General features: G+C 36.4%; 3 protein-coding genes and 1 long non-coding RNA gene across 7 annotated transcripts in view; 2 read left to right on the top strand and 2 right to left on the bottom strand.

Moving 5' to 3' along the window:
• Window positions 1-5,189, bottom strand: part of LOC127871729 (uncharacterized) — a 75,310-nt gene extending 70,121 nt beyond the window's left edge. Inside the window, exons 1-6 of one of the 2 annotated variants that reach the window (XM_052414883.1) lie at window positions 4,997-5,189; window positions 2,392-2,621; window positions 2,005-2,140; window positions 1,500-1,766; window positions 794-914; window positions 50-374 (exon numbers count right to left, since the gene is read on the bottom strand). In XM_052414883.1, the coding sequence (XP_052270843.1) occupies window positions 293-374; window positions 794-914; window positions 1,500-1,766; window positions 2,005-2,140; window positions 2,392-2,621; window positions 4,997-5,111 (951 nt within the window). In that variant the 5' untranslated portion in view covers window positions 5,112-5,189 and the 3' untranslated portion in view covers window positions 50-292. Of the gene's footprint in view, window positions 1-49; window positions 375-793; window positions 915-1,499; window positions 1,767-2,004; window positions 2,141-2,391; window positions 2,622-4,996 lie in introns of those variants that run through there. The other variant, XM_052414882.1, reaches the window with a different exon arrangement.
• LOC127871734 (interferon alpha-inducible protein 27-like protein 2B) overlaps window positions 1-20,757 on the top strand; it is a 106,918-nt gene extending 86,161 nt beyond the window's left edge. For both annotated transcript variants that reach the window (XM_052414893.1, XM_052414892.1), the window contains exon 4: window positions 20,408-20,757. In XM_052414893.1, the coding sequence (XP_052270853.1) occupies window positions 20,408-20,566 (159 nt within the window). In that variant the 3' untranslated portion in view covers window positions 20,567-20,757. The remainder of the gene's footprint in view (window positions 1-20,407) is intronic.
• LOC127871745 (uncharacterized) lies at window positions 13,201-17,409 on the bottom strand. Its single transcript, XR_008045526.1, has 2 exons — window positions 17,104-17,409; window positions 13,201-16,297 (listed from the first exon to the last, which is right to left on the bottom strand). It is a non-coding gene; the product is annotated as an uncharacterized LOC127871745 (long non-coding RNA).
• LOC127871737 (uncharacterized) lies at window positions 19,232-20,328 on the top strand. 2 transcript variants are annotated; one of them, XM_052414897.1, is made up of 3 exons: window positions 19,232-19,419; window positions 19,808-19,978; window positions 20,099-20,328. In XM_052414897.1, the coding sequence occupies exons 1-3, from the start codon at window positions 19,326-19,328 to the stop codon at window positions 20,311-20,313; spliced, it is 480 nt and encodes a 159-aa protein (XP_052270857.1). In that variant the 5' UTR covers window positions 19,232-19,325; the 3' UTR covers window positions 20,314-20,328. The 2 variants fall into 2 exon arrangements, with proteins under 2 accessions (XP_052270857.1, XP_052270858.1); XM_052414898.1 differs by having other exon boundaries at window positions 19,235-19,419; window positions 19,808-19,969.
• Window positions 20,758-27,732: the final 6,975 nt, after the last annotated feature.

Raw genomic sequence — 27,732 nt, forward strand, 5'->3', positions numbered from 1 at the left:
TACAACAAACTACATTCTTTATTTAAATGTAATAAATATATACCAGGGCGTTTATGCAAATATGGAACAAAACGATTGGCGTTTATATTATATTGATTTAAGGCTGCTTTTCCAGTATTAAAATATCCCTCATCCTTACAATTGTTATGTAGTTATCAGGATTATTTGATATTTTGAGTTCGCTCATATTTGTTCTTTTAAATACAATGCTCCGAGTCGAATGTGTGATGAATACTGATTGGTTGTTTTTCAAAAACTCCGCAATCCCTTTCCCGCAAAAAACTTTCTCCCATTACTTCCGGTTTGTACGCCTCAGGGTACCATGGAAACGGTAGAACAAAATGGTGTTGAGTCCGAAGTTACAGTGGGTATGCCTGGAAATACAGAAGCCAGTGGGAAGACATTATTTTGCGTTTAAAATTCGTGGGAACATAATAGTAGACTTAAGCCGTACAATTTGAAAAAAAAAAACAGGTAAGTACGCTAATACGAGCTTTGTTTGAATTGTTACATTTAGCTTATTTTTAAGGTTTTTGTTTTGATTGATTACGAAAGATTCTTATAAGACTTTAAACTCAAATAGGGCCAATGCGTACTTATTTTTTCTTCTTTAAATGCAACTTAATTCTTTAATAGAAAATTGTCCACACGACTACTGACGTATTCCGAAATTGTATGACAACTGAGATACGGACCAATCACAAGTTTATTATATTCAAAGGGCTGCGATTTCCATTTAAAGATAATGTTCTTGTGTGCGGGATGATTAGATGAATATTGCGTTGCTAGGCACCTGTGATGGTCGTCATGGAACATGGTGGACGGTTGCCATGGCCACACTGAGTCTATCTTAATCCCCGAGTGGTCCATCAAGTCATAGTAGTAGCCGTAGAGAAGAATGGTGACGAAAACGACTGGAAAGGAACGGTCTCCTGAGTTTTATTCGGTTACTTAAAACGGCATAATAGACATTGACAGGGTTTTATGAGTGCTCGCTTTGTATTAAGTCATTGATGCATTTTCTAAATTGACACGTGAACAAACAAAAACAACTGTGTAGATAATGATAAGAACTTATTCGTGTGTAACAGACAGATATATCTAACCTGTGTGTAAAGGTACATAGAACAAACAACCTGCATGTAAAGGTACAGTGATCAACCCACCTTCGTGTTACGGTACAGAGAAAAACTCACCTGCATGCAATGGTACAGAGAACAACTCAGCTGCAGGTAAAGGTACAGAAAGCAACCCATCTGCGTCTAACGACCCAGAAAACAACCCACATGAATACAACGGTACAAAGAAAAACTCACCTGCGTGTAAAGGTCCAGAGAACAAATCAACTGCGTGTTACGGGTAAAGATATAAACTTACTTAAGTGTTACGATACAAAAATACCATCTTCCATACGCTTAACGGTACATATAAAAACTTACATACGTGTAAAGATACAGAGGACAACTCGCTTGCGTTTAAGAACACGGGGAAGAACTCACCCGCATGTAACGGTACGACGAACACGGGTAACATCAATAAGATCTGGTATACGAGGAACTCCAACGTATGCATGGCGGTTGCAGTGTACAGCGTGGGACTCCCGTACCGGTGGTGAACCTTGTGCACATGGCGATACAGGAAGGGGATGTGGAACATCCTGTGCGGGTAGTAGATGACCGCCCCGTTGTAGAGGAACAGAGCGGGCGCGGAGAGAAGCAGGTATGCCCAGCCGTACGCGTCCGACCGCGTGTATAACGTGCATTTACCTGACGTTGAAAGACATGCGCATTTATGGTGTTACTTTGTTCATAAAAATCTTTATGGTAACACAAGTACAATTAAAAATTAGACCATTAATTTAAACAACAAAAACTGTCTATTTTAAGATGTATTGTCACATATATATATAATAACAATATAAATGTTTGGTGCATAAAGCGTTCACTAAGATAAATCGCTGGTGTTAACGACTAAGTTACTAGTGGAAACAATTAAGTTTCTCACCTCCGTTCATGATATAACACGAGATGACTCCCGAGACAACGGAGCCTATGAGCATGTTGGTGGACCCCAGAAGGAACGCGTGCCACTCGTTAGGCTTCGTGAGCCAGCGGGTCGGCTGGCACTTCCACTGCTCCGGCTACAAACACAAGCGGCCAAGAGGGGATTTAGGTGTTAATTTATTTGCGCTTTAATTTACATATATGCGTTCGGAAAAATGAATGAGCTTTTAATTTACAACTGCTATACTTAACATATTCAATCGAAAGAACACGCGGTCAACGCAGTATTACGTTTTACGTCCAACACTCGTTTTAAAAAAAAATCTCGACGTAAGGGCGGCCTATCCAGGCTATGACCGAGGCTGTGGAATAGTGCTAACATACGCACCTTATCATTTCTTTTCTTGTAGAAGTAAAAGTCGAAACCAATACCGATACCCCAGAACCCGCATAGCGAGGGGATGACAGAAAACGCAACATAAATGGGCAAGTCTTTAAACCACGTCCCCATCAGCAGATGTCTTAGGTGAGACGTGGAGTTAACTGGTACGTTAAACGTAGGCATGACGTCACGTAGGAAGTCCTTTCCCAAACATGTGGCAACTAGGAACCATTCGCCTACCAAAGATAAGAAATTGTTGTAATATAAATAACATACGGTGGCACAAAGGTGACATCTTCACTAAAAAAAAGAAGTCTTTTCCGGCTTAAGATTTTTGTTTGAAAGCGAATTTGAAATTAAATATATTAATAAAAACAACAAAGTTTTAGACTAAACCATATACTTTTTAATAAGAAAAGTGTGCCTCTACGTAAAATCTTACAGAGTTTCGCTTATTAATATTTCCGGACCAATTTTAGTTAAAATCACAAACTTTTTTCGGCTAGAGCTTTTACATTACCTTAAAAATGATAAGTAAATAAAAACTATTAATAAAGAAATAATAAATGTTTAGAAAGTGTTTAGATGTACTATTCAATAAAAAAAGTGTGTCTCGGTATTGAATCATATAGATTTTCTCATGGAGTACATCTGGAACTTTATAATTTTGTAAACAGAAATAATAATGTTTTAATCAAAGGCAGATATCTGATTTTCAAAGAAATTGTATATCTCGGTCATAAATCTTTAAAAATTTGGCTAATTAACATCTCCGGAATTATTAACGCTTAAAATCACAAAGTTTACTTCAAACTTTATATGCGGAAATAACCTTTATAATTATCTTCGAATAATAAAATGCATTAAAGAAATACTTGTGTTTTAAGCAAAGGAAGAAATAATTGTGTTTGAAGCAAAGGCATAACTGAAAGGATTTTTTTTTAATGCAGCAATTTCGGCCTTAAACATTACGTGTTGTCACTGAATATTGTTGCAGAGACACATATGTTAGAAATCTGGCGTGTAGTATTTAAAGTTATATTTTATTTTTTAACGATGTAAAATATTATTCATTCATGTTTCCAATCTTTGTTAATTGATAGATCTTCGAACGCTGTAGTGTACCAGATTCTTCAGTATCGTCATGGCAGCGGGTCAATATGGCGGCGCTCAATTTATCGATTTTTGGATTGTCTGTTGTTCTACTAAGACGACACATCTAATGTAACCTATCCAACCTCCGAATAAATTTGACTGTTTCATAGATCTTATGTAACTGATATGTAATATAAACAGTCCGACAGAGCTGATATTTCCCGTGATGTTCATGAAAATAGCGTTTAACACACACGCAATCGAAGTGCAAAGCACCGTCAAATCAATATTTCAGCATTCACGATAGCTTTCATAAACAAGCATCGTTATATAAAACTGCATACTTTAAAGGGGCCTTTTCACAGATTTTGGCATGTTTTGAAGTTTGTCAATAAATGCTTTATATTGATAAATGTAAATATTGAATCTAAAAAGCTCCAGTAAAAAATCAAGAATAAAATTTAAAAAAGTAGCCCTCAGCAGGGCTCGAACCAGTGACACCCGGAGTCCTGGAGTAAAAACCAATAAGACCGCTCGGCCGTCCTGACAAGTATGTTTACGAGACGTATTTTATACTTTATATAAGCAATATTCGTAGTTTCACAAAATTAAACGACAACAACAGAACTCTCCAAATTATTCAATCGTTTCGCGTTGCAACGCTTTATAATTTTCAGGTTTTTTAATCGTCAAAATATGCATATAATGGCTATATTTGACCATGGTAAATGTTCAGTATTACTTTTTCCTCACAAATATCATAACTAAAACGAAAATTTGCGAATCTGATACAACTTTTTTCAATTTTGTCAATTTACCAAAACCTGAAAAAATCCCTTTAAATACTAATGAAGGTCATTATTCTGTCAAAGTGGATGCATCAAATATTCTTCCCTTTCCGACCACCTACACATGAAGGTGTTTTTGCTGTGAAAGTTTGAGCGTAATCCGAAAAGTGCACAGAATTTCGGAGACTAAATTTGTATATAGTGAAAAATAGGACAATAGGTCTGTCAAAACTGGTCGCAGCCTTAAATATGAATGATCCTTCAAGATAACGGACCTACAGACAGATAGTCAAGCGCAAAGCATAATGTCCCTACCCGCTTTGTGTGAGTATAAATGCCCTTTCAGATCAGGGAAGATTTGTAACCGTAACCACAAAGTTAAGTAAGCTCTTGGGGGAGGGGGGGGGGGGGGTAACCGCTGTGAGGAGCTAGTAACATATCTATCTCCATGCAGAGTTGTCGCTCCATGTTCTCACAGTCTCTGCCATCAAAAAAATAATTTCTGTTTCAGTATTATAATATTAAAAATAGTACCATTTTCGATTATATTTTGAAAATAGTGCATAAGTTTAGGTTCATAATAAAGTAAAAATAACAACGGTAAAATTATTGTAACATGTAACATGGTTATAAAGGCAGGGGTTTGGTCCAGCTATGCTGGTTCCAGTCAAATCTCTGAGCGGAGGTTGATAACATATCAGCATGCAGTTAGATACACTCTGACCTACCTCTCGCTGCTGTCGCCAAAACGAATACGACGACCATAAACACTCCTGTACTAACTAGGCTCCAAATGTTCCATGATGATGTTGGCTCCATACCCTGTTTATTTGTCGTCTGCATTTCTAAATTGTGTTTATCCGTAAGTACTATGAGATGTTCCTTCTTTCGCAATTTCTACCCCGAGTTTTATTTCACGTTATGAAGATATATGTTGATAAATGTGTTCATGTTTTTTATTCCATTACTTTTTATGACAAACATAACTTATTTTTCATCTTAACATTTAGAATAAACACAACGACGTTTGTTTAAGATATCATGACGAGCAGGGTATTTTAATTTCTTGAAACACACGCACTAACACTGGTTCCAAAAATACATTACCACAAAATATGAATGGCAAATAAGTGTCATAATATTAAGAACTGAGAAAAATGGAGTACAACACGTATACTTGTTAATGTCCAGAACTAATCCCCCTTTCCGACTCAAGTCATCCGTCGGTTCTAATAAAACTCATTGAAACACATAACACAATATTAACCTTTATAATTATCCGCAATCCGCATCACTATCCGCATCATTACATGCCTTACAGACAGAATGATGATGTGTACCTTATATCTACCTAAATTCGCGCTTCTCTTTCATAATAATTATCTCAATTATTATTTTCAGTTTTATCCATATAAAAAAAGAAAACACGTTCGACGTATGCGGATAAATGGAATATAGCGTCCGTATTATGATTTTGCGGATACGGATTCGGATACGGATGCAGATAGATGGGATACTAGCCTTAAACAAACGGAGCATACATAGATAAAACAATTGCAATTACGTATACGCTCTTAACTGCTTTAATGTCGAATGACAAATCCTACAAATATGTAAACAATCTTGATTCCCGCACGTGTTAACAAATCTGTGCACGATCTTGATTTCCGCACCATTGAACAGGCGACACCTTCAAAATTTGTATAAACCAGTTTATTCAATCCCACAACGATAATAAATACATTTTGTATTGTCGTCGGCATTTCTAATTTGTAAACATCCGTAAGTGCTTTGAGATGGTCCATCTTACGCAATCTCTATCCCGAGTTTTATTTCACATTATGAAGATAATTCTCTTTGGAAGTTTTTACTATGTATACACTTGTCCGCCGCTCTATGTCAGCTTTTGATATAATTAATCACATTGAATTATTTAAATGTCTCGAAATAAAAAGAGGCTACATGGCAAGTTCCTCTACATGTTAAAGTCAATGTATAATAACTTACAGTCAGGTGTAATGATTAATTCCTCAGGAAGGGGGGGAGGGGAGGGAATGCCCTCTAATTCATATACAACAGAGTTTTTCACCTGCAACATTGGTATCAGACAGAGAGACAAAACAAGTTCAACTATCTTCGATTTATTTATTGATGAATTATCTGCCCTTTTAAAAGAAAAATGTGGATCTGGTATTTTTATGAATAGTCAAATATCCGATATATATTATGTTTAATGTTTGCAGATGATAAAGCAAACTGTGCAGAAACGGTTCAAAAGTTACAACAGCTTTTAAATGTAATAGATACATATTGTGAAAGTACTGGAATGGAAGTCAATTTAAACAAAACCGAAATCATGGTGTTTCGTAGAGGTGGTGTCTTGAACGCTTGAATTTTAGAGGACAACAGGTTAAATCAACAACCAACTACGAGTACATGGGGCTTGTGTTTACTTCTTCCTTAGCATGGTCAATAGATCTTAATAAGTTAGTCATGCAAGGGTAGAAAGCTGTTTTTTCAATACATGCGTATCAAAAATCATATGGTTACTTTACCCCAACGCATATGTTTAAAATGTTCGACTCGATGATAACACCAATATTGTGTTATGGTTCTCAGGTCTGGGGTTATGAATTTAAGCAAAAAAAACAATTTGTTCATAATCTCTTTTGTAAAAAAATATGTGAAATTAAATAAAAACACGAACACCTGTATTGCATTGTGATAATGTGGAAGACTACCTATGTGTATTTCGAACTATACTAACTGTATAAGGCATTGGTGCAAATTACTGAGAATGCCCAATAATCGTTATCATAGAATATTTAATGCTTGTATCATTGACGATATCGGAAGGGACTGTTGGGCCACTAAAATAAAAAATATGTTTACATACGGATTTGGTTATGCATGGATAAATCAAGAAATAGACGATAACATCTTATTTATATTCAAACAATGTATTATTGACTCTCATACACAAAATTGGCATGGCACGATACAAATTTCAAGTCGAGGTTATCATTATAAATACTTTAAAACACATCTAGAAACCGAGAGATACCTTTTTTTCCCTGAATATCCAAACAAAATTTAAAGCTGATTTTGCAAACTTCCGCAGTAGTAATCATAAACTCAAGATTGAACTTGGTAGATATTTAATCTTACCATTTTAATCACTTTTATGTACACATTGTTAAAATGGCAATATCGAAATAATATATTGCGAACGCTTTTTTTCATTGTGATAAGTATTGTAATATAAGGAATTTATGTTTATACTCGTGGTACTCATCTGGAGAGAAATTAACCGATTTTTACAATATCATGTCTTCTAATAATGATAACACTATTAGGAAATTAACTTGTTAACTTTCCATCTTTTACAGACGATAAACACTTATGTATGATATTATATGTATAGAAACAAATGGCACAACTTTGAAATTGTATTATATTATGTTATTGTGTTATGTATTATGGGCCGGAGGCCTTGATTTACTAAATAAACTGTTCTGTTCTTTCAACACCATATTTATAACAAAAACATGTACGTACTTGGTTTAGATGAAATTACTCATGCATTTAATAAAGAACTTCGACTTCAATATTGAATTAAATACCCTGATGTATCGATAGACATAGCCGTCGACATGTCGGGCTTATAAAATGATAATATCAATAAAAGGTGACATGATATAGTTTGCTGGTATAAATGCATCGAGTAAACAAATCTTTTCTTGTTTGAAATGGATACATATTTTGCACAAGTTATGAGCAGAAATATACAGTTATATCTTTCCGTCATTGCTTCAAGTAAAAACATGAACAATTAAATTGAAGATACTGGTATCCAATAAAGTATGAAAAAACAAACTTTTTTATGACAGAGTTCTCTAAAACAGTGCACCGCACATCGTTCAACGCTGAAGTATAAACATTGATTTGACGATTTCGAGTCAGTTAAGCTAAAGCATTAACAATCAAATTCCCTGTTCAAAACCTGCCTATAGACAATCCCAGAAATTGATAACTCCCTGATTACCGCCCCTGAATACACGCGCGCGTCTCCAAAACGGTACGGAAGAACAATACAGGGACCGATATGTTTGAATAGGTCCCTGAACAATAAAAGGATGCGAAGCAAGTTTATCTAATATATTTTAAGATTTAAATAGGTTCTGTTATCGATATGATCATCACATAATAGTTCGTACATTTAAAATAAATATTTTTATCAGTTATTTGGTGATTAAAAGAAACAAGGTTCGTATGCATTTTTTAACTTTAAGTCATAAAACTCAGCATGAATTGATTTCCTTGATTGTCATTTTAAATGTTATCAGAAGGTGACGCATTGTATCTTATCTTAATAACGGTATCAACACACGTGCAGACATGTGATGTCACAGATATAACACTTATAAACCACCCTTGGGACATCGCCTCCCACTGATGGAAAGCTTTCGTGCCTCTATCGCAGATGTTGTTTTTCAAGACCATTAGATCTACTTTGATTAAATTGACAATCCGTATTTGAAGAAGAAAAACATCAATTATTTTGTTCGTGTTTTATTTTTATCGTAAATTAAGACTTTAATACGAAAATTTAATAAAGGCATTTATAAGTTAAATTATGAAATCAGTTTTGTTAACATTATTTAAATAATATCATAAAAATAAAGTAATAGGCAAAAGCTGATATGTACTTTTCAATAAAAAAAGTATGCCATGTCCTGACATCTTACGCAGTTTTGCTAATGAATAGCTCCGGTACTTGTTCATTTAAAATTCATATCCGGTAAGAGTTGTTGTGCTAGCTTGAAAGCGATTTTTATGATATTAATTTAAATAAAAACTTCAGTTTACACTAAACCAGATACATACTTTTTAATAAAAAAGTTTGCCTCTACATGAAATTTTACAGAGTTTTGCTTATACAATGTTCCGTACCAATTTAAGTTTGAATCACAAACTGTATTTCGTCTATATATTTTTACATATCCTTTTAAAAAGATACTTAAATAAGAATATTAATAACAAAATAATAAATGTTAAGACATACAAAGATATATACTATTCAATACAAAAAAGTCTGCCTCGGTCTTGAATTTTATAAGTATTTCCGGAACTATATGATTATTAATAAAGAAATAATAATGTTTTAAACAAATGCGGGTACTGTATCTACTTTTCAATAAAATTGTCTACTTCGGCCTTAAATCATTCAAAGTTTCGCTAATTAATATCTCCGGCACTATTTACGCTAACATCACAAAGTTTACTTCAGACTTAAGATATTGATATAACATTTATAATTATCCTTTACTAATTCCATTCCATAAAGAAATACATTAATTTTAGGCAATGGCAAAAAAGCTAACTCGGCCTTAAACATTACGTGTGTTACTGAATAGTGTTGCAGAGACACATATTTTATAAATCTATCGTGTATATTTCTTATTTAACTTATTTTGATTTACGCTGTGATACATATCGAAACTTTGTTTCATGTTTGACTTTGTTTTCAATCTAACTGTCCGAAGTTATAAAATACTGTTTATTGGAATAAAGCGGGTGTACGGCTGTACGCTATGCTATGATTACGCTGTAATCTGCCTAATTATTCAGTACCGTCTTCAGTAGCAGGTCACGTGATAGTCAATATGGCGGCGGTCAATTAATCGATTCTGGGATTGTCTATTGTCAATCGTATGATAAAACATATACATTCAGATTTGTTGTTGCATGAACCAAAAAGAATAATACATGTACAGAGGCATTTTCACTGATTTTGGCATGTATTAAATGCTTTATATTTATAAATGTCAGCATTGGATCTTAAACGCTCCAGTAAAAAAAAAATCAAGAAATAAATTAAAGACAGAAAAAGTAACCCTCAATTTTGCTCGAACCACTGACCCCTGGTTCAAAAGTCAAAAGACTACTCGGCCACTCGGCTATCCGTGCTCATACAATGTGTGATGTATTTTATACTTAATATACGCAATCCTCGTATTATTACAAAATATAACAACAGAACTCTCCAAATTATTCAATCGTTTAACGTTACAACGCTTTATAAATTTCAGGTTTTTAAATCTTCACAATACACAAAAAGCAATAAGGCTTATTGCCATATGCTCAGTACAGGAAGTTATCAAAAATAGTCATCCGAAATCAGGCCTATCTAAGTAAGAAACTTTATAAGATTTACATGTACCCGAAGATTAAACAGAACATATTCTGCCAATACTTTTAAAATACAGAACTCTTTTTGCAAGAAATAACTAAGAATTTACTCAAACATCGTCAGTAGAAGATACGATACCTTCAGGAGATCACCGGCCTATTAAATTAAAGCCGTATCTAACGTCATTTAACTATAAAATACTAATAGACAAAACAATTGACGAAATGTTAGATGCAAATAAAATACGCGCGTCGAGAAGCGCATTGAGTTTTCCAAAAGTAATAGTTGATAAAAAGAAAAAAATACACTTGATACGAATAACAATGATAAGGAAGATAAAAGATTTTGCGTTAATTTCAGACAATTAAATAAAGATACAAAATCAGTAGCCTACCCATTACCTTTAATTGATGGTATATTGGCTCTGTTAGGTAAAAGTAAATATTTCACCACTTTAGATTTAATATATCAGGATATTGACAAATTCCCATAAAAGAGGAAGATAAAGTAAAAAAACAGCATTTGCTTAAGGATTTAGAGGTCTTTTTGAGTTTATAGTGCTTCCTTTCAGAGTAAAAGGTGTTGGATGAATTTTTAAAGAAAGCAAATAAAGTACTCAAGGGTAGGTGAGGCATTTGCAGCCGATTATCAAGACGATATTCTAATATTTTCATCTGACTGAAAATATGTCGCAAATCTGTACTAGAGCATCTCGGTAACCATAATCTAAAGCTAAAACTTTCGAAATGTCAACTCTTGAGTCAACAGATAAAATCAACCTCCGCGAAGAGATTTGACGGGAAAAGGCATAGCTAGATCAAATCCCAGCCTTCATAACCAACCACGTGATGAAAGCCTAGCCACGTGGTACAATACTGTTACCGTTGTTATTTTTGCTTTTTTTATTTAGGTAATTATTTTTTTATTACAAACCTTAACGTATAAACTATTTTCAAAATGTAAAACAAAATGATACTACTTTTCATAATATAATACTTAGACTAATAAAATAAAATCCTACCAAATCTGGTAGGATTTTCTTGTGATGGCAGAGATTGTATGTGAGAGCAAGGAAAAACAACTCTGCAGGGAGATTGCCTGCTTTCATAACCAACCACGTGATAATAGCCTAGTCAGTTAGTACATTAATTTTACCGTTGTTATGTTTACTTTTTCTTTATTCAGGTAATTCATATTATTATCGGAATCTAAATGTATACATTTTTTTCAAAATATATAAGAAAATGATACTTCTTTTCATAATATAATACTTAAACTAAAATAATAAAATCCTACCAAGTCTGGTAGGATTTTCTTGTGATGGCAGAGATTGTATGTGAGAGCTAGGAACGACAAATCTGTGTTGAGAATGAAACAAAACATAACGTATTTATAATGGATACAAAAGGTATAAGGCCAGATCCAATAAAAAGTTGAAGCCATAATGCCCTAGACCGAAATGCGTTCGAGATGTGAGATCTATTTTAGGCGCAGACGGATTTTAGAGGAGATTTTGCCCCTCATACTCCGATATGACCGAATCACTTATTAACCTCACGAGAAAGAATGTCCCATTTATTTGTTAAAAACAACGTGAAGATAGCTTCATAAAGTTGAAATATTCACTAACGCAAATACCGTACCTATGATATCCTAACCCAAACAAACCATACATGCTGTATATAGATGCTGCTGATAAATGTTTTGGCGCCTGTCTGACTCAAATTTGTGAAGAAAATGACACTTGGGATTATGTGGAGGAAAAAAAACAATATTCTTCAGATGTCACAGATTAAGCCCCACACAATCTGCGTGTAGTACAATAGCAAAAGAATATTACAGCATATTTTACAGTCTAAGCAAATTACATCACTACTCACACAATGCTTAGTTTTTTATTAGGACAAACCATAAACCAGTAAAATACTTCTTGAATCTCAAATGCAAATTAAAAAGATACAATAATTCGGTATAAGCGGGTTACAACTGTAAAAGTGAATACCTATCAGGAAAAAATATTATTATTGCTGACTTCCTAAGTAGACCCCCTTAAATAAACGTAATAACACTTAAATAAAAAATATAAAAGGTGATGAAGAAAAAATAGAAATAGAATTAGATATTAATGATACAATCACTTCCGAAATCAATAAACAAGAAAAAAGGCGTGCGAAATAAATGTAATTGACTCTACTCATATTAACCACAAACACATAAATGATAATAACAATACGCCCGGACTGATGATACAATTTTAAATGATATAAATCAATGATCCTATATAAGGAACTAAAACTAGTAAATGAACGACCATCGTATCTTGATATTGTTGAAAACAAAACATAGGGACATTATTGCTAAATTACATTTTTCGTCTCACAAATTATCTGTAAAAAACGGGCAATAAGGAATACTAGTAAATAAACAACAGAGTATACTAGTATTTCAATTAACTGGCAAAGATGTTATGATAAGGTATTGGTTCAGTTTTAAGCACGTTTACACCATAAGACCAAAAATATTAACTTAATTAAATTTCAAAATACAGTCGGGTTTTTATCAACGGCAATAGGTTTTTGGTAATTTTGTGTAAATTTTTGTATTGTAACATCGCAGACTTATAACATGAATTACAAAGGCACAAACGTGTGTTTCTGCGGTGCATGCAAATTCACTTACGTGGTTGCATTTGTTTCATATTTGGTTAATTAAATAATATCAGGCAGATTATGAAGAGAATTATGTTTATCAATCTTTATTTAAATTTAATAACAGAAGTGCACACATTTTTTTGATCTTCTGAATGCAACATAATCGTCTTAACACTACACGGATTCTTCTTAGGAGTCGCCATCCTGTGCCCGCTGCCTTCTTCTTCGCCAAGCCACTCTTGGCATCTTCCTTAAATAGCTGCAGGTTCTTTTCATCGAGCGGTTCTTGTCATCACCCAGTAATGGAATCCTCAAGCTCGTTGTCAACATCATTACAACCCGAGTCATCCGTGATGCACTTGTCATCATAATTGATGCCATTGTCATCTGCACATTCCTTGTCATAAGTAAGGCCCTTGTCATTTGTACAGCCCTAATCATGTGCGCAGCCCTTGTCATCAGTGCAGCCATTTTTATCAGTGAGAGTCTTGTCATGAGTGCAGCCCTTGTCACGAGTGCAGCCCTTGTCATGATTGCAGCCTTTGTCATCTGCGCAGCCCTTGTTATATGTGCATCCATTGTTGTCAATGCAGGCCTTGTCATATGTGCACCCCTTGTCGTCAGTGCAACCCGTGTCATCTGCGCAGCGCTTGCCTAAGTTAAGCCCTTGTCAAATGAATAGCCATTGTCATATGCGAAGCCTTTGTCATCTGCACAGCCCTTTTCATTTGTGCATCTCTTGCTATCTGTGAGACCATTGTCATCTGCAAAGCCTTTGCCATCTTTAAGACTCTTGTCATATGCGCAGCCTTTGTCATCTGCATAGCCCGTGTCGTCTTTGCATCCCTTGTTATAGGTGCAGTATTAGTCATCTTCACAGCCCTTTTCATCTGGGAAGCCCGTGTAGTCTGTGCATCCCTTGTCATCCGCGCAGCCTTAGTCATCTATCTGCGCAGCTATTTTTATCTGTGCAGCCTTTGTCATCTGCACAGCCTTTGTCACATGCGCATCCTTTGTCATCTGTGCAGCCCTTGTCATATGTGAGACTCTTGTCATCTGCGCAGCCTTTGTCATTTGCGCAGCTCTTATCATATGTGTATCCCTTGTCATCTGCGCAGCCTTTGTCATCTGCACAGCCTTTATCATCTGCGCAGCCTTTGTCATCTGCGCATCCCTTTTCATCTGCGCATCCCTTTTCATCTGTGCATCCCTTGTCATCTTTGCAGCATTTGTAATCTTCGAGGCCTTTGTCATCTGCACAGCCCTTGTCATCTGCGCATCCATTGTCATCTGCGCAGCCTCTGTCATCTGCGCATCACTTTTTATCTGCGCAGTCTTTGTCATCTGCGCAGCTTTTGTCATCTGAAAAACCCGTTTCATCTGTGCATCGCGTGTTTTGCGCAGCCTTGGTCAGCTGCGCAGCTTTTGTCATCGGCGCAGCCCTAGCCAACTTCACAGCCGGTGTCATCTGTGCATACCTTGTCATCTATGCAACCCATGTCATCAGTGCATCCCTTGTCATCTGTGCGACTCTTGTAATCTGCACAGCTTTTGTCATCTGCGCAGCCCTTGTCATCTGCGAAGCCTTTGTCGTCTTCGCAGTCCTTTTCATCAGTGCGTCCCTTGTCATCTGCACAGCCTTTGTCACCTGCGCAACCTTTGTCACCTGCGTAGCCCTTTTCATCTGTACATTCATTGTCATCTGCGCAGCGTTTGTCATCTGTGCAGTCATTGTCATATCCACAGCCTTTGTCATCTACACAGCCTTTGTCATCTGCGCAGCCCTTGTCATCGGCACATCCTTTGTCATCTGCACAGCCCTTGTCATCTGCGTATCCATTGTCACCAGTGTAGCCTTTGTCATCTGCGAATCACTTGTCATCTGCGAATTTCTTGTCATCTGCGCTGCCTTTGTCATCTGCACAGCCTTTGTCATCTGACCAGCCCGTGTCATCTGTGCATCCCTTGTCACCTGCGCAGCCTTTGTCATCAGCGCATCCTTTGTCATTTGCGCAGCCTTTGTCATCTTCGCAGCCCTTGTCATCTGTGCATCCCTTGTCATCCGTGCAACCCTTGTTGTCAGTGCATACCTTGTCATCTGCGCGACTCTTGTCATCTGAACAGCCTGTGACAACTGTGCAGCCTTGTTCATCTGTGCAGCCCTTGTCATCTATACATCCATTGTCATCTGCGCAGCCTTTGTCATCTGCGCAGCGTTTGTAATCTGCGCAGTCTTTGTCATCTGCACAGCCTTCGTCATCTACACAGCCTTTGTCATCTACGAAGCCCTTGTCATCTGCGCAGCCTTTGTCATCTACACAACCTTTGTCACTTGCGCAACCCTTGCCATCTGTGCATCTATTGTCATATGCGCAGCCTTTGTCATCTGCGCAGCCTTTGTCATCTGCACAGAGCTTGACATCTGTGCATCCCTTGTCACCTGCGCAGCATTCGTCGTCTGCGCAGCATTTGTCGTCTGCGCAGCCCTTGTTATTTGCGCATCCCTTGTCATCTGCGAATCTTTGTCATCTGCGCAGCCATTGTCATCTGCTTAGCCCGTGTAATATGTGCAGCTCGTGTCATCTGTGCAGCTATTGTAATCATTATTGGAACCCGTCTCATCATCAGTACCGCCCTTATCATTATCATTGCAGCCCTTTTCATTATTGCAGCCCTTGTCATCTGCAAAGCCCTTGTCACCTGTGCAGTCTGTGTCATCTTTACAAAGCCAGTGTCATCTAGGCGGCTTTTGGCATCATCATTGCAGTCCTTGTCATTTGCGGAGCCCTCGCCATCAATGCAGCCCGTGTCATCTGTGATGTTCTTGTAATCAAAAGTGCAAGCCTTGTCATCGTCATTGCAGCCCGTGTCATCAGTGCATTTTTAGTAAGGGCAGCCCTTGTCATCGATGCAGCCCTTGTCATCAGTGCAGCCCTTGTTATCACTTTAGCTATCATCCTCATGGCAGCCCTTATCATCAATGCAGACCTTGTCATCTCTGCAGCCCTTATCATCTTTGCGGCTTTTTGCATCATCATTTCAGCCCTTGTCGTCTGCGGAGCCCTTGTCATCAATATAGCCCTTGACATCTGTACTTCCCTTGTCATCATAAGTGTAGCCCTTGTCATCAATGCAGCCCTTGTCATATGTGCAAGCCTTTCTGTTCTGCTCTTTTCTGTTCTGTTCTGTGAAATCAAGAGGAAAGCGTTTGTTTGAATCAATACGTTCAAAAATACACTTGGAACTTGAAGATTACATGTCGATTTATCAGTTGATGAATAAGCATTTAAACTCTCCATTGGTTGTTGTCTACTCAGGCAGTACATAAAAGTACATCTGGTTCTCTTAAATATACTTCCATGAACAACTTGTATAGTAAATACGTTTAAAAGCACCCGGTCATACTCCGGGGTACTTGTTTGTATATTTTCTCTACACTTGGTTCTTTTAAGAACATTTATGAGTAGCCGGGGTAGTTTTTAAGTAATACCTATGTCGACAATGAGCAATCGAGCCACGATAACTCGAGATAGAACCGGGTTTAAAGAGCGGTAATAAGGAATACCGGAGGATTACTTAAACATTAAGTTTTCTATTTAACTAACAAAAGAACAGATTGAAAACGCAATACTTCAAAATAATCAGAAATTCGGATGAACAGTTTTCGGAATAACGACGATAAACTGAAGGTATACATTTTCAACAAACGGGGAGTTACGTCCCATTCTGAACAGTATCTGGTAAGTAGGACACGAACAAATTTGCATCAGTGGAATACAAATTAGAATTAAGAAATAAAGATGATTTTTCGGCGCCTCATCGAGACATGAAATATGGATATTTATTTTAAAACTACTTGATATATATATCTTTTATAATAAAAATTATAATGATATCGAATGAACATCAATACATACGATAATTTCCATTGTATTGAAGTGTAAACGCTTAATTATTTAACATGTCAGCAAAGATCTAGGATAAAACGTACGCCTTATTCTGCGACGCGGCCAGAAATCCTTCTTTGGTAGCCTCTTCGAGTACGTAGTTCTGCAATCGCCGTCGTACTATTGGGTACATCTTACTGCATGATACGCCAGCCTCGTGAAGTTCGACTGCAAGTTTCGCAATCACGGGCATAATCACGTCGTTCATGAAAGCTGGATACGAAATACCTTCCAACTGGGGTAAGCTGGAATAGATTGCGTGTCTCTTGATTCAAAGAAATGTAGTACATTTTTCGTTTATTTAAATATTTATCGATGTGTCTTTGCGTCTTTTCTCTTTTATTGCTAAATGCGTTTCTACCGGCAGTAACGTCAATGACGTCTAGACGTTGCAAAATCGTCCAATCGTACATAAGCTAACATAATAACCGTGGTCCGTTTGGAGTTTTCCGTATATATTAAAAGCCAATTGATTGGTCATGCATATTACCTACCGTTATCGTTGATACACGGGTAGAGCGTTGATAAGAAATATCTCAGTGAATATATCAGAACCATGTTCATGTTCAATACAATGATGCTCTGTTTGGTCAGCACGGTACTGTACATGCTCGTATATTATGTTATAACATTGTGTGGAATTATTCCCGTCAGAATCAATTACACTGTATCATTGTTACAATTGCGTCGTATCGAAAATGCTTTGTTATATAAGGATATTGTCGGAAAAAGTACAATTATTTTTACTACGTGTATGTGCATTTTGTTAACTCCACAATAGTGTTGATTGTTCAAGTAATAATCGATTATCGCACAAAAGTAATGCCTTCGCTGTCAAAATGGCTGCATGTTGTTTAACGTCATGCGCATGAAAACACCAAACTTTATCATTAATGTATCTTATTATTAAAAACTTTGCAAAATATTAATAATAACTTCATATATGCAATACAAGATGATATCGAGTTCATGCATCTCGTTTTATACATCTCGTTTTTGATACGCTGGCTGAGTAAGGATTACAAAAGACTTTATGATGAAGCATATCAAATTGTATTTAATTAAAACATGTTTAAAATCACTTTTATTTTCTTTGTGCAAAGTTGAACTTCCTTTTGTGGGTACCGGTTTATATATTGAGAATTTTTTACCGCACCGTTTTGGAGCATGCGAGATTGGTTTGAGGTCGCCATACCGGCCATAGGGGCCGTTTCATAAAAGTTCGTACGCATGTTTTCTGACGTAAGTATACTTTCCCTACGATCGTCGTAATAAAATCCCAGCTTTCATATAAAAAATATTACGCAACTACCTGCTTATAATGCGTTAGTTCCAATGTAAAAGTTACGAATGTTCAAGGGCTGTCGTAGCGTTCGCAAATATGGTCCCTTAAGCGAGTGAATGTCGTCACAAATTCAATTTTCAGTGCATTTGTTTTTTGAAAGAAGCATGACTTTTCTCTTAAAAATGCAAAAGTAGGTAAATTGTTGTATGTTAAATGATAATTAATTATCTTAAAGACGATAACGATGAAGATACAACTTGTTGTTTTTTTTTTATTTATTTCGCGTAAAAATAAATGTTTTGATATGATAAGTTTTGACATAACGAATTCGGATGGATTTGCATCTTTTATTTGTGGTTGCAAACACATTCAAGAGTAGATAGCAAAAAAAGTGTTTCTTTGCTGATTGTTAAATACAAGAAAATTACGTTTATTACTTCGGGGCTGTTTCTGATTCGTTTAGAATGGTTAAATATAGGAGTTTTATGATACATGTATGTTCAAGTATTTGCTGTCCATAACACAGCCCGACGGCCATCCCCACTCGCTTGGGTGTATATTCATATTACTGGGTGTATAAGACGAATATATATTTTTGCAAACATTACTTTTTCCATTATACAAATATTATGTTACTACACAGTGATATGTATATCTTACGGAACAAGTTCTAATTATACAGTTGATATGACCAGTGTTGGAAATATTTCTTGAGGTATAATGCGAGATTTAAACAAAACAAACATGAATGTCACAAGCTTTTTAACTTTCTCAACAATACCACCGATCTCAATACGATACCGTTTGAAGCCGAATTTTAATGTTGTATAATGCAACTGTTAAATAGTATCACGATACATTCTTTGTACTTTGATATTTGTAAAGTTATCTCGGTTGGGATTTTTATGACTCATACCAGTTTCGTTTTCATTTAGTGATAAACTATCGCAAATTTCTTTCTGAAGTATACGAGCAAAACGTATGAAAATAAATATGTTTTATGCACTTATTCTGTTTGTGTTGTTGTTTTTGTGTTTGTTTGGGGTGCAAGGAATGACGCGGATTTATTGTCCAGGTACGAATCGTTTGGAAAAAAAATAGTCGGACTGACACCTACTAACATATAGAATAACAACCTGTGTTTTGTTAGATGGGCTACAAACATAATTCCTGTATATTTACTTCGTTTCGGGTATATTTGCGAGGCTATTTACAGTTAGTTCCTTTGTTGATAAGAGTAATTATATATGGTCGACCTTATTAAGGTATAAAGAAACATTCAAATACTTTTGAATGCTTATGATTAAATAAGTTGCCACATACGTTCGTAATTATGGCCAGTATTGATTTATTGTAATAATTATAGTATGTTCTCTATTTTATATGCGTATTAATGCCATTGCACTCATGAAAAACTAGTTAATAAAATCAACTAACATTATGTTTAATCCTGTCTTTTTTAGATGAAGGCAGGTCCGCCAACGGATTCTGGGTTTTCCATTACAAAGAAGGAGCCCCAAGATGTGTTCTAAAATGCGACGAAGGATTCGAGCCGGATGGATGTCATGTGTTGCGGAGAATAAAACCTGACACGTGGAACCATGAGATACCACACTGCGTCAATAGTAACAGTTATATGAGATTTAATGAAATCAAACACAGTCTTGTTGTATTTAATTGAACAATGTTTGATAATATATTAAATGTATGTTCTATTAGTTCCAGTGCTCAATTACCTAATATTGATTATTTAGTGTCAGAATACCGGCTACCATGGAAAACTTTGGCTAAAGCAGGAGTAGCGGTCGCTGCAGGGGCTGGTGCTGTGGCGGCTGCTCCGGTTGTGCTGTCAGCAGTGGGATTCACTTCCGCCGGGGTGGCTGCCGGTTCTATCGCAGCCGGGTTACAGGCGAGTGTTATTGTCGTTGTGTTGAAAGACATGAAATTAAACCTGTTTCACTTGATTTAGTTTATCGTAATTGTATAGTCGAATAATAATTAATGATAGTAGGATCTTGGTTGATAATTACACATAGCCTATTCAAGCTATAAATTCATTGTAGGGTCCTGCAGTCGCATCCGGCAGTTTGTTTGCCCTGTTACAGAGCGCTGGGGCGGCCGGACTCACCACCGGAACTCAGGCGGGCGTGTTTAGTTGGGTCACTGCCGTAACGGGAGCGGTTTCTACATTCTTCGGCGGCGAAGCTTGCGAAGCTGGATGACAAGATTTCAATATCCTCAATTCAACGATCAGAATAAAACTGTTCAAATTAAAATATGTTGGTCCGTTTTTTGGCATTGTTTTAATAAGATTGTTATTGATGAAACAATTTAAACAACGAAAATATCGCATGCAATTCCCAGCGAATACTTTTTATGATTGTTGTTGTTAAAAATATTTAGTTCTACTTTATCAGAGTGCTCTTGTACTTTTTTCACACAAATATTATTTCTAAGAATTATGCATATTAAAACATAATTTATAACATAGCTATGTTTCAAACAATACGCATGTGTTTGAAGTGTTTCTACACACATTTAATTTCTACTATTTACGAGGTTTCTCAGCAATTTTCAGTTTTACCAACTCGATTACGACATCAAGAGGCTCTATTCAGGAATGACCTTATCTGAATGATAATTACATGGCATTGCGTTCGATATCCAAAATGCCCTGGATAAAAAAACATGAAACGATTATGTTATCAATGTATTATTTTTAATTACATTGATGAGACTTAGGGAAAATCATGTTTTGTGTTAACATATCAACTTTCATATCTAGATTTGGTTGGACTTAAAAAAAAAAATTAGCTCTGAAATCCCGTCACTCAGGGGTTTAAAATGTGTCATGCAACATTGCATTGTGTCATTTTCACATTTTGGTTAAAACGCTCTTCTGTGAAAACTCGCCTCACTCCAGGGGTCATATGCTTATTTTTTTCAGGGGGGGTCACGTGCATTATTTGGTATATTCGTCGTGCGATGTGCGGTTTGCGTCGTCTACCTTAAGCTCATTCCCACTTTCAGAGGACACATTCTTCATCCAATCTTGATGACATTTATTCAGAATGTTTATCTGTACCTCAAGGAAGATTTTTAATCCAGGTCATGTGCGTCCAAAAACAAGGTCAATAGGTCAAGCGTTTGAAACACTTGCTACCACTCTTAATTCCTTATTTAAGACTCAGTCTTGATGAAGCTTGGTCAGAATGTTAATCTCCACGAAATTAATGCAAAGATTGAATATTGGTCAAGAGGGATAAGAATAAGATCACCAGGGCAAGTCTTCAACAAGTGTTTTCCGTGGAACTCTTGTTCTTTTTATGCTCCTTGCATGTACTAATGTCGATGGGAATATAGCGATTTGCATGTTCGTTGTTTTCCGTTTTTGGTCTGTCCAAGCGTTTGCAACAGGTTAACCAAACATTTTGTCTAACATCGATACTGTTTCCTACAAAGCTTTGATACTTGCTTGTACGGTGTCTCTCCACACTATCACCACAACTACTTCACCTGACCTCATTTTGACATATGGCTGGATGACAATTGACTTATTGTTTGTAGCAAGACTAATTCATATGTTCTAAATGATAAGTCAAAAAAGACAAGTTTCGTCCCGTATCAATACTGCTTGCTACAAAGTGTATTTATTTGCATTGATTATCTATTTGAACACTATCCACAACCGCATCGTCTAGCCTCGCTTGATCTATAGACTAATTTAGACGACTAAGACGTATTTAAAGGGTCAGCATTCATGGTTAACCCAAATTGAGCGTTTACTAACAATTCTACTTACTAAAAGTGTTCATTCTTCAATTCAATGCGCAGAACACATACACACATCTTCTTGCCTCATTTTGACATTTATATCGACGTACTTTTGGAAAACTGGCAAATGAACGGTAATACGTACAAATCACCAGGGGCATATGAGTTTAATAAACGCAGCATTATTATATAAAGGATTTTTTTTTAATCTTATGAAGCTGGGTTCGTATGTATGGTCGATACACTTTTTAGGAAATACCGGTACACGTCGTTTTCGCATTAATCTTATAAAACGAATTTATTTGCCTTCTGTTAAGCTCCAAACGGGTAAGTACAAAACCAGCTCGATTTCATACTGGCGCCGCAACCGTCCAAGTCCAGGATGAACAATGTGAACACAAGAACGTTTCCTGGCGCAGACATCGGCAGTGACCATGACTTAGTGCACAACACCATCAAGCTGACATTAAAGAGAGCACATCACAAAGAAACCTTGCGTTAGATTTGACTTGGAGAAATTGAAAGATCCAATTATAGAAGAGGTATTTCAAGCACAGATAGGTGGCAGGTTTGCAGCCCTGATTATCTTTGTCAATGACATCGACACCATTAGCAATAACAACAAGGTTGTCATACTGTCATCGGCCGATGATTTGCTTGTGAGAGGGAGATGGAAGAACAAGCCATTGGTGACGACCGCAATCATAGGCCTATGTGACAAAAGAAGAGAGCTGAGGGACGAGAAGTACACCAGCCTTGATTGTAGGGCAAATCACCAGAAAGCGAACAAGGGGTAGAGAAGAAGATGAAAGAGGCCATGGATTGAGGAACAATGTATCATCATCGACAAAGAGATAACTGCAGACAGCAGTAGGTAGGCCTACAGCACCCTCAAGACCCTTACGAAGACCAGTCAGCCCAATGCCAGTGATATATGTTATATCAGACGATGACGGGAATCTTCTCACCGAGAGTGCCAAAGTCCTAAACAGATAGGGTGAATACTGTAGTGACCTCTACAACTATCCAATTAAACCGGTCTCCAGTCTCCTTTAGAACAATCCCAGACCAGAAGCGGACGACAAAAATCGGTCCATACTTTAGGCAGAGGTGGAGGAGGAAGTACGTAGTATTAAGGCAGGAAAATCTCTGGGAGTGGACAACGTCCCTTCCTCCGAGCTGATAAAGCACGAAGGAGAGGCAACGACTGTGTATCGTCGTCCCTTATTTCCCCTTAACGACCAAACCGGTCAAGGGATTGTTGATGATGATAATGAAATCAGTTGAAAATTTCTTTGTGTTTTAGCATTTGGCACATTTGGCAATGAAAAGTTAATCTTATAAATACATGTATATTACAAACAGTAGCGTTGTGCTCATATAGGATGACTTGATATTCATATGTACGTGTCACACAGTGAATTTGTTCCTTATTCAACGGCGGTAAGAAAAGTCTGTAACACAGATTTATTTACAACTATGTAAACCATTTGGATCATTTTACCTCGTGTGAATCATGCTGGTATTTGAAACACCCCCGGGGTAAAAGGGTCCTTGTTGATCCCAGTTCGAATCTGATATTTTAAAAGAGTTAGTATGCAAAAGGAATGAGAAAGATAAGGCTTAAATGTCAGGATGGACAGTTTTGAATTATGTGCAATTCTCAATATTTAAAATACAGTCTCTTTGAATTGTAATTCTAAAAAGAATGTATGGTAAAAAATAATAATTACATTTCGTGACCTTTTTACATTGTTATGTTAATTTAGGGTTTCAGTCACAATTTAAGCTTGAGATTAAAGTGATATTATGGGCATCTAACAGTGTTTAGGTGTCTATCGCAACCGTTGTTTATTTTTGGGGTTTTCACTTCAAATACACATATATTTGTTAATGCAGCATCAACATACTTAACAGAGCGACTCTGGTCCCTGGCCGTCTTTGCCTTATATGGTTATCATAACCATATATGTCACAACACAAACATCTATAAATAAACGTTATGAATGATTGTAATATGACCATCTATGGAGAAATCGTAATCAAATAACCTGCGAGTGGTACCGAATGGAGAAACAATACAAAACATCGTTGGAATAATCTCCCCTTCTGATTGCCCACGAGCTTTTAAACGGTTGAGATCCGGTATTGTATACGTTTGTGACATTGTTTTGAGCTCAAGAAGTCATTTCGTCGCTTATATATTTCAGTTTTGTTTTTGAACTTGCAATAGCTATCTTTTTATTGTGATTTGGTGTATTTCGACGTTGTAAAGTGTATAATTTAAAGTGGCATTCATTTCCGCGACCTAGTCCTAGTAACTCAGTGTGAGGGAACGAAGGATTTGTGTTTACTTTTCACCTTAAGTTCAACTGTGTGTTTTATTACCCATTTTGTGATATATTTAAAACACGTGCTTCGCGCATTTGGACAATTACAGTGTGTTTTACTCTAGTGCAATAATTGACGCTTTTGATGTGGTTATAGTGATAGCTGAAATAATTCGCGTCAGTCGCAGAGGCCCCTGACTTGGTATCCTTCAAGCAGGGACTTTCCTCGCTCACCTTCTAATCACTGTAAGGTGCCCAGCTTCAAGTAACCCCTAGTGATTCCCATTGCTGTGCCGGCCGCAGCCACCGTAACCGGAGAGGTCTGGGTTGAAGAGGAGAAAACGAAGCTGGCAAAACTTTTTACCATCTCTATACTTTTAACTATCAAATCTCTTCTATCTATCCTATCATTTCATATCTTTCTCTTGTCCTAGCACCACCCGTCGCGTAATAATCAAGTGTGATTGCGCCGACGTATGATGTAGATGTAGATAAATATGAGTCTGCCAAAGCAAAAATCATCAAAAGGCTCTAATTAAGGCGGCAATATATATTGACTAGTTATAGTGACTGTGTGATATTTGCATTGATTGAACACTTACCAGTGGATTGCAATTTTGAGTGACACTTTAATACTAATTATTAAAAAACAGGTGCTTCGCGCATTTGGGCACATACAGTGTGTTACACACTTGTGCAATAATTGACACTTTTGACATGTTCATAGTGATATTTGCACTGAACACTCACCAGTGTGTTGCAATTTTGACACTTATTGATTATTGAAAACTAGTGCTTTTCAACTTGTGTGATCTTTATTTTTATTAAAGCATGATTGATCTGTTTTGTTTATATTCTTTTTGTGTACTTAGACACACATTAGACAAGTTGAGTCGTCCTTATTAGTCTTGTAGCAATAGTATTGTTAAGGTAGTATTTGGATTGTTAAGACTTGTCTTTTTATAATTAGTAGATTTATTACGACGGCTCTTTTGAACAGAATACAGCGTCGTGTCAGGAAGCATTTTCCTTTTATTTTTTAGGTGCCCAAGACAGGAGAAAAGTGAACCTTATTGCTGGGGACTCAATGTTCATCGGATTAAGGATATTCTTCCTGACGATATAGCTGTCAAATGCCTGCCAATCTCTGGTGAGAATATGTAATGAAAATGGTATAGAACAGTAATTACAGTTTCAGGTTTGTTTCTATTAATGGTATCACATGTACACATGTTTCTACACGTTAAAACGAAATGATTAATGAAATAAACAAAAGGTTACCGTTTTAACGGTATCCATATGTCAGTAATAAAAGCGTCATTGACATCGCATTTCCAAACTGAAAGTAATGATTATTTCCAGAAGTTATATTCAGAACATAACCCATTTGCGCAATGACGTCATATTAAAACCAACTGTTCTTGTCGTTGTCGAATCATTGGGTACACGTTTTCTACTTACATGCCGTAACAAAGACGAATAAATATTGATCTCACATTTCTTCAATAAGACTACACCTGTGTAAATTTTTTATTGTTTTCTACCTAACAAGATGAACATAAAAACGAGTATCTGTTTATTAAATTAAAAATAAATGCGGATGAATAAATGTCGGGAAATTTTCTCATGCACGTTGTGCCGATGCGCGTCGAATGTTCAAGACAATTCGGGGCATGATCATGCAACAAATAGCTGGAAAATTTTCCCGACCACTTTGTGCTGACGTGTGTCAAATATTCAAGACGTCTAGGTCGTACATGGTGTTTTGTTATGTTTACGCTGTTGTGAATAAGGGCCATCTGGCACACATGATACAAATGTATACGAGTCTTTTTTTAACAGCTTTAAATAAGTTCTGCAACATTTTAACGTAATGAACTAAAATGGATTATGTTGATATCAACAGTCGTTTAAATGTTTACTGTTTTTGTAAACATTTTTGAGAAAACACGAAATGCCACCATTTAAACGTGATACTCATAGTTTCTATAAATGATGTAATTATTTCATTTCTTTATACTTAAACAGTTCAGATTTCAAGTCCTAAGCTTCGTATCATTACAATACTTGTAATCAATATAAAGTTAAACTTATAATGCTGATGTGCAATGATTGCGTTTTCTAACTAATTTGCATGGTTATATATTTTATTTAAGCGTGTGGAATATTTTACAGATTGTAGGGAATTGTATTTGCAAACTTTTCATTTTAATCCTGAGGCAAAGCATGCATTTTCCTTGTGTATTCATTCATTGTATATTTGTGATTTATTTACACAGACATTCGCTAACTCTGTTTTCAAAGGTGCCAAATTTTCTTGTGATCGTTTTCGCCATGCATTGTTTAGAGACTTTGGGAAGATGGATATTCAACAGCTGTATCTTCATCTAGGCTCAAATGACATTCTTACGAATGAAGCGGTGTTTTACCAGTACATAAACAATTATTTAAAAAAAGCTTTTATATTTAAATTTAATGTAGCTGTTTCCCATAACTATATAAATTTGCAAAACTAACATTTTATATGGTTTATTCCTCAATGAGTCATGGAAACTTGCAATCATTGTAAAAGTGTGACCTAGTTTCTAATTTATAAATAAAGCAATTCACAATATTTTTTATTAGCCATGTTAATTTGACATTTTATGTTCCCCCCAAAAAAATTGGGGGAGGGGGGGAGCATATAGTCGCCGCTTCGTCAGTCCGTCTGTCCGTCAGTGCACAATTTTCGTCCAGGTTATTTCTCAGCAACTAATGACAGGAATTCAATGAAACTTTATGGGAAGCTTCACTACCAAGAGGAGATATGCATATTATCAGTGGGTTCTGGTCGGATGTTTTTTCACAGAGTTATGACCCTTTGAAATTTTCCATGAACTGTACATATAGTGCAATTCTTGTCAGGGCTATTTCTCAACAATTAATGACCGGAATTCAATGAAACTTAATGGGAAGATTCACTACCAAGGGGAGATATGCATATTATCAGCGCGTTCTGGTCGGATGATTTTTCACAGAGTTATGGCCCTTTGAACTTTTCCATTGTACATATAGTGCAATTCTTGTCCGAGCAATTTCTCAGCAACTTATTACGGGAATTCAATGAAACTTTATGGGAAGATTCACTACCAACAGGAGATGTGCATATTATCAGCCGGTTCTCGTCGGATGATTTTCCACAGAGTTATGGCCCTTTGAAGTTTTCCATTGTACATATAGTTCAATTCTTGTCCGAGCTATTTCTCAGCAACTTATTACGGGAATTCAATGAAACTTTATGGGAA

This window comes from Dreissena polymorpha, chromosome 3 (assembly GCF_020536995.1).
Source record: "Dreissena polymorpha isolate Duluth1 chromosome 3, UMN_Dpol_1.0, whole genome shotgun sequence".
Classification (NCBI taxonomy): Eukaryota; Metazoa; Mollusca; class Bivalvia; order Myida; family Dreissenidae; genus Dreissena; species Dreissena polymorpha.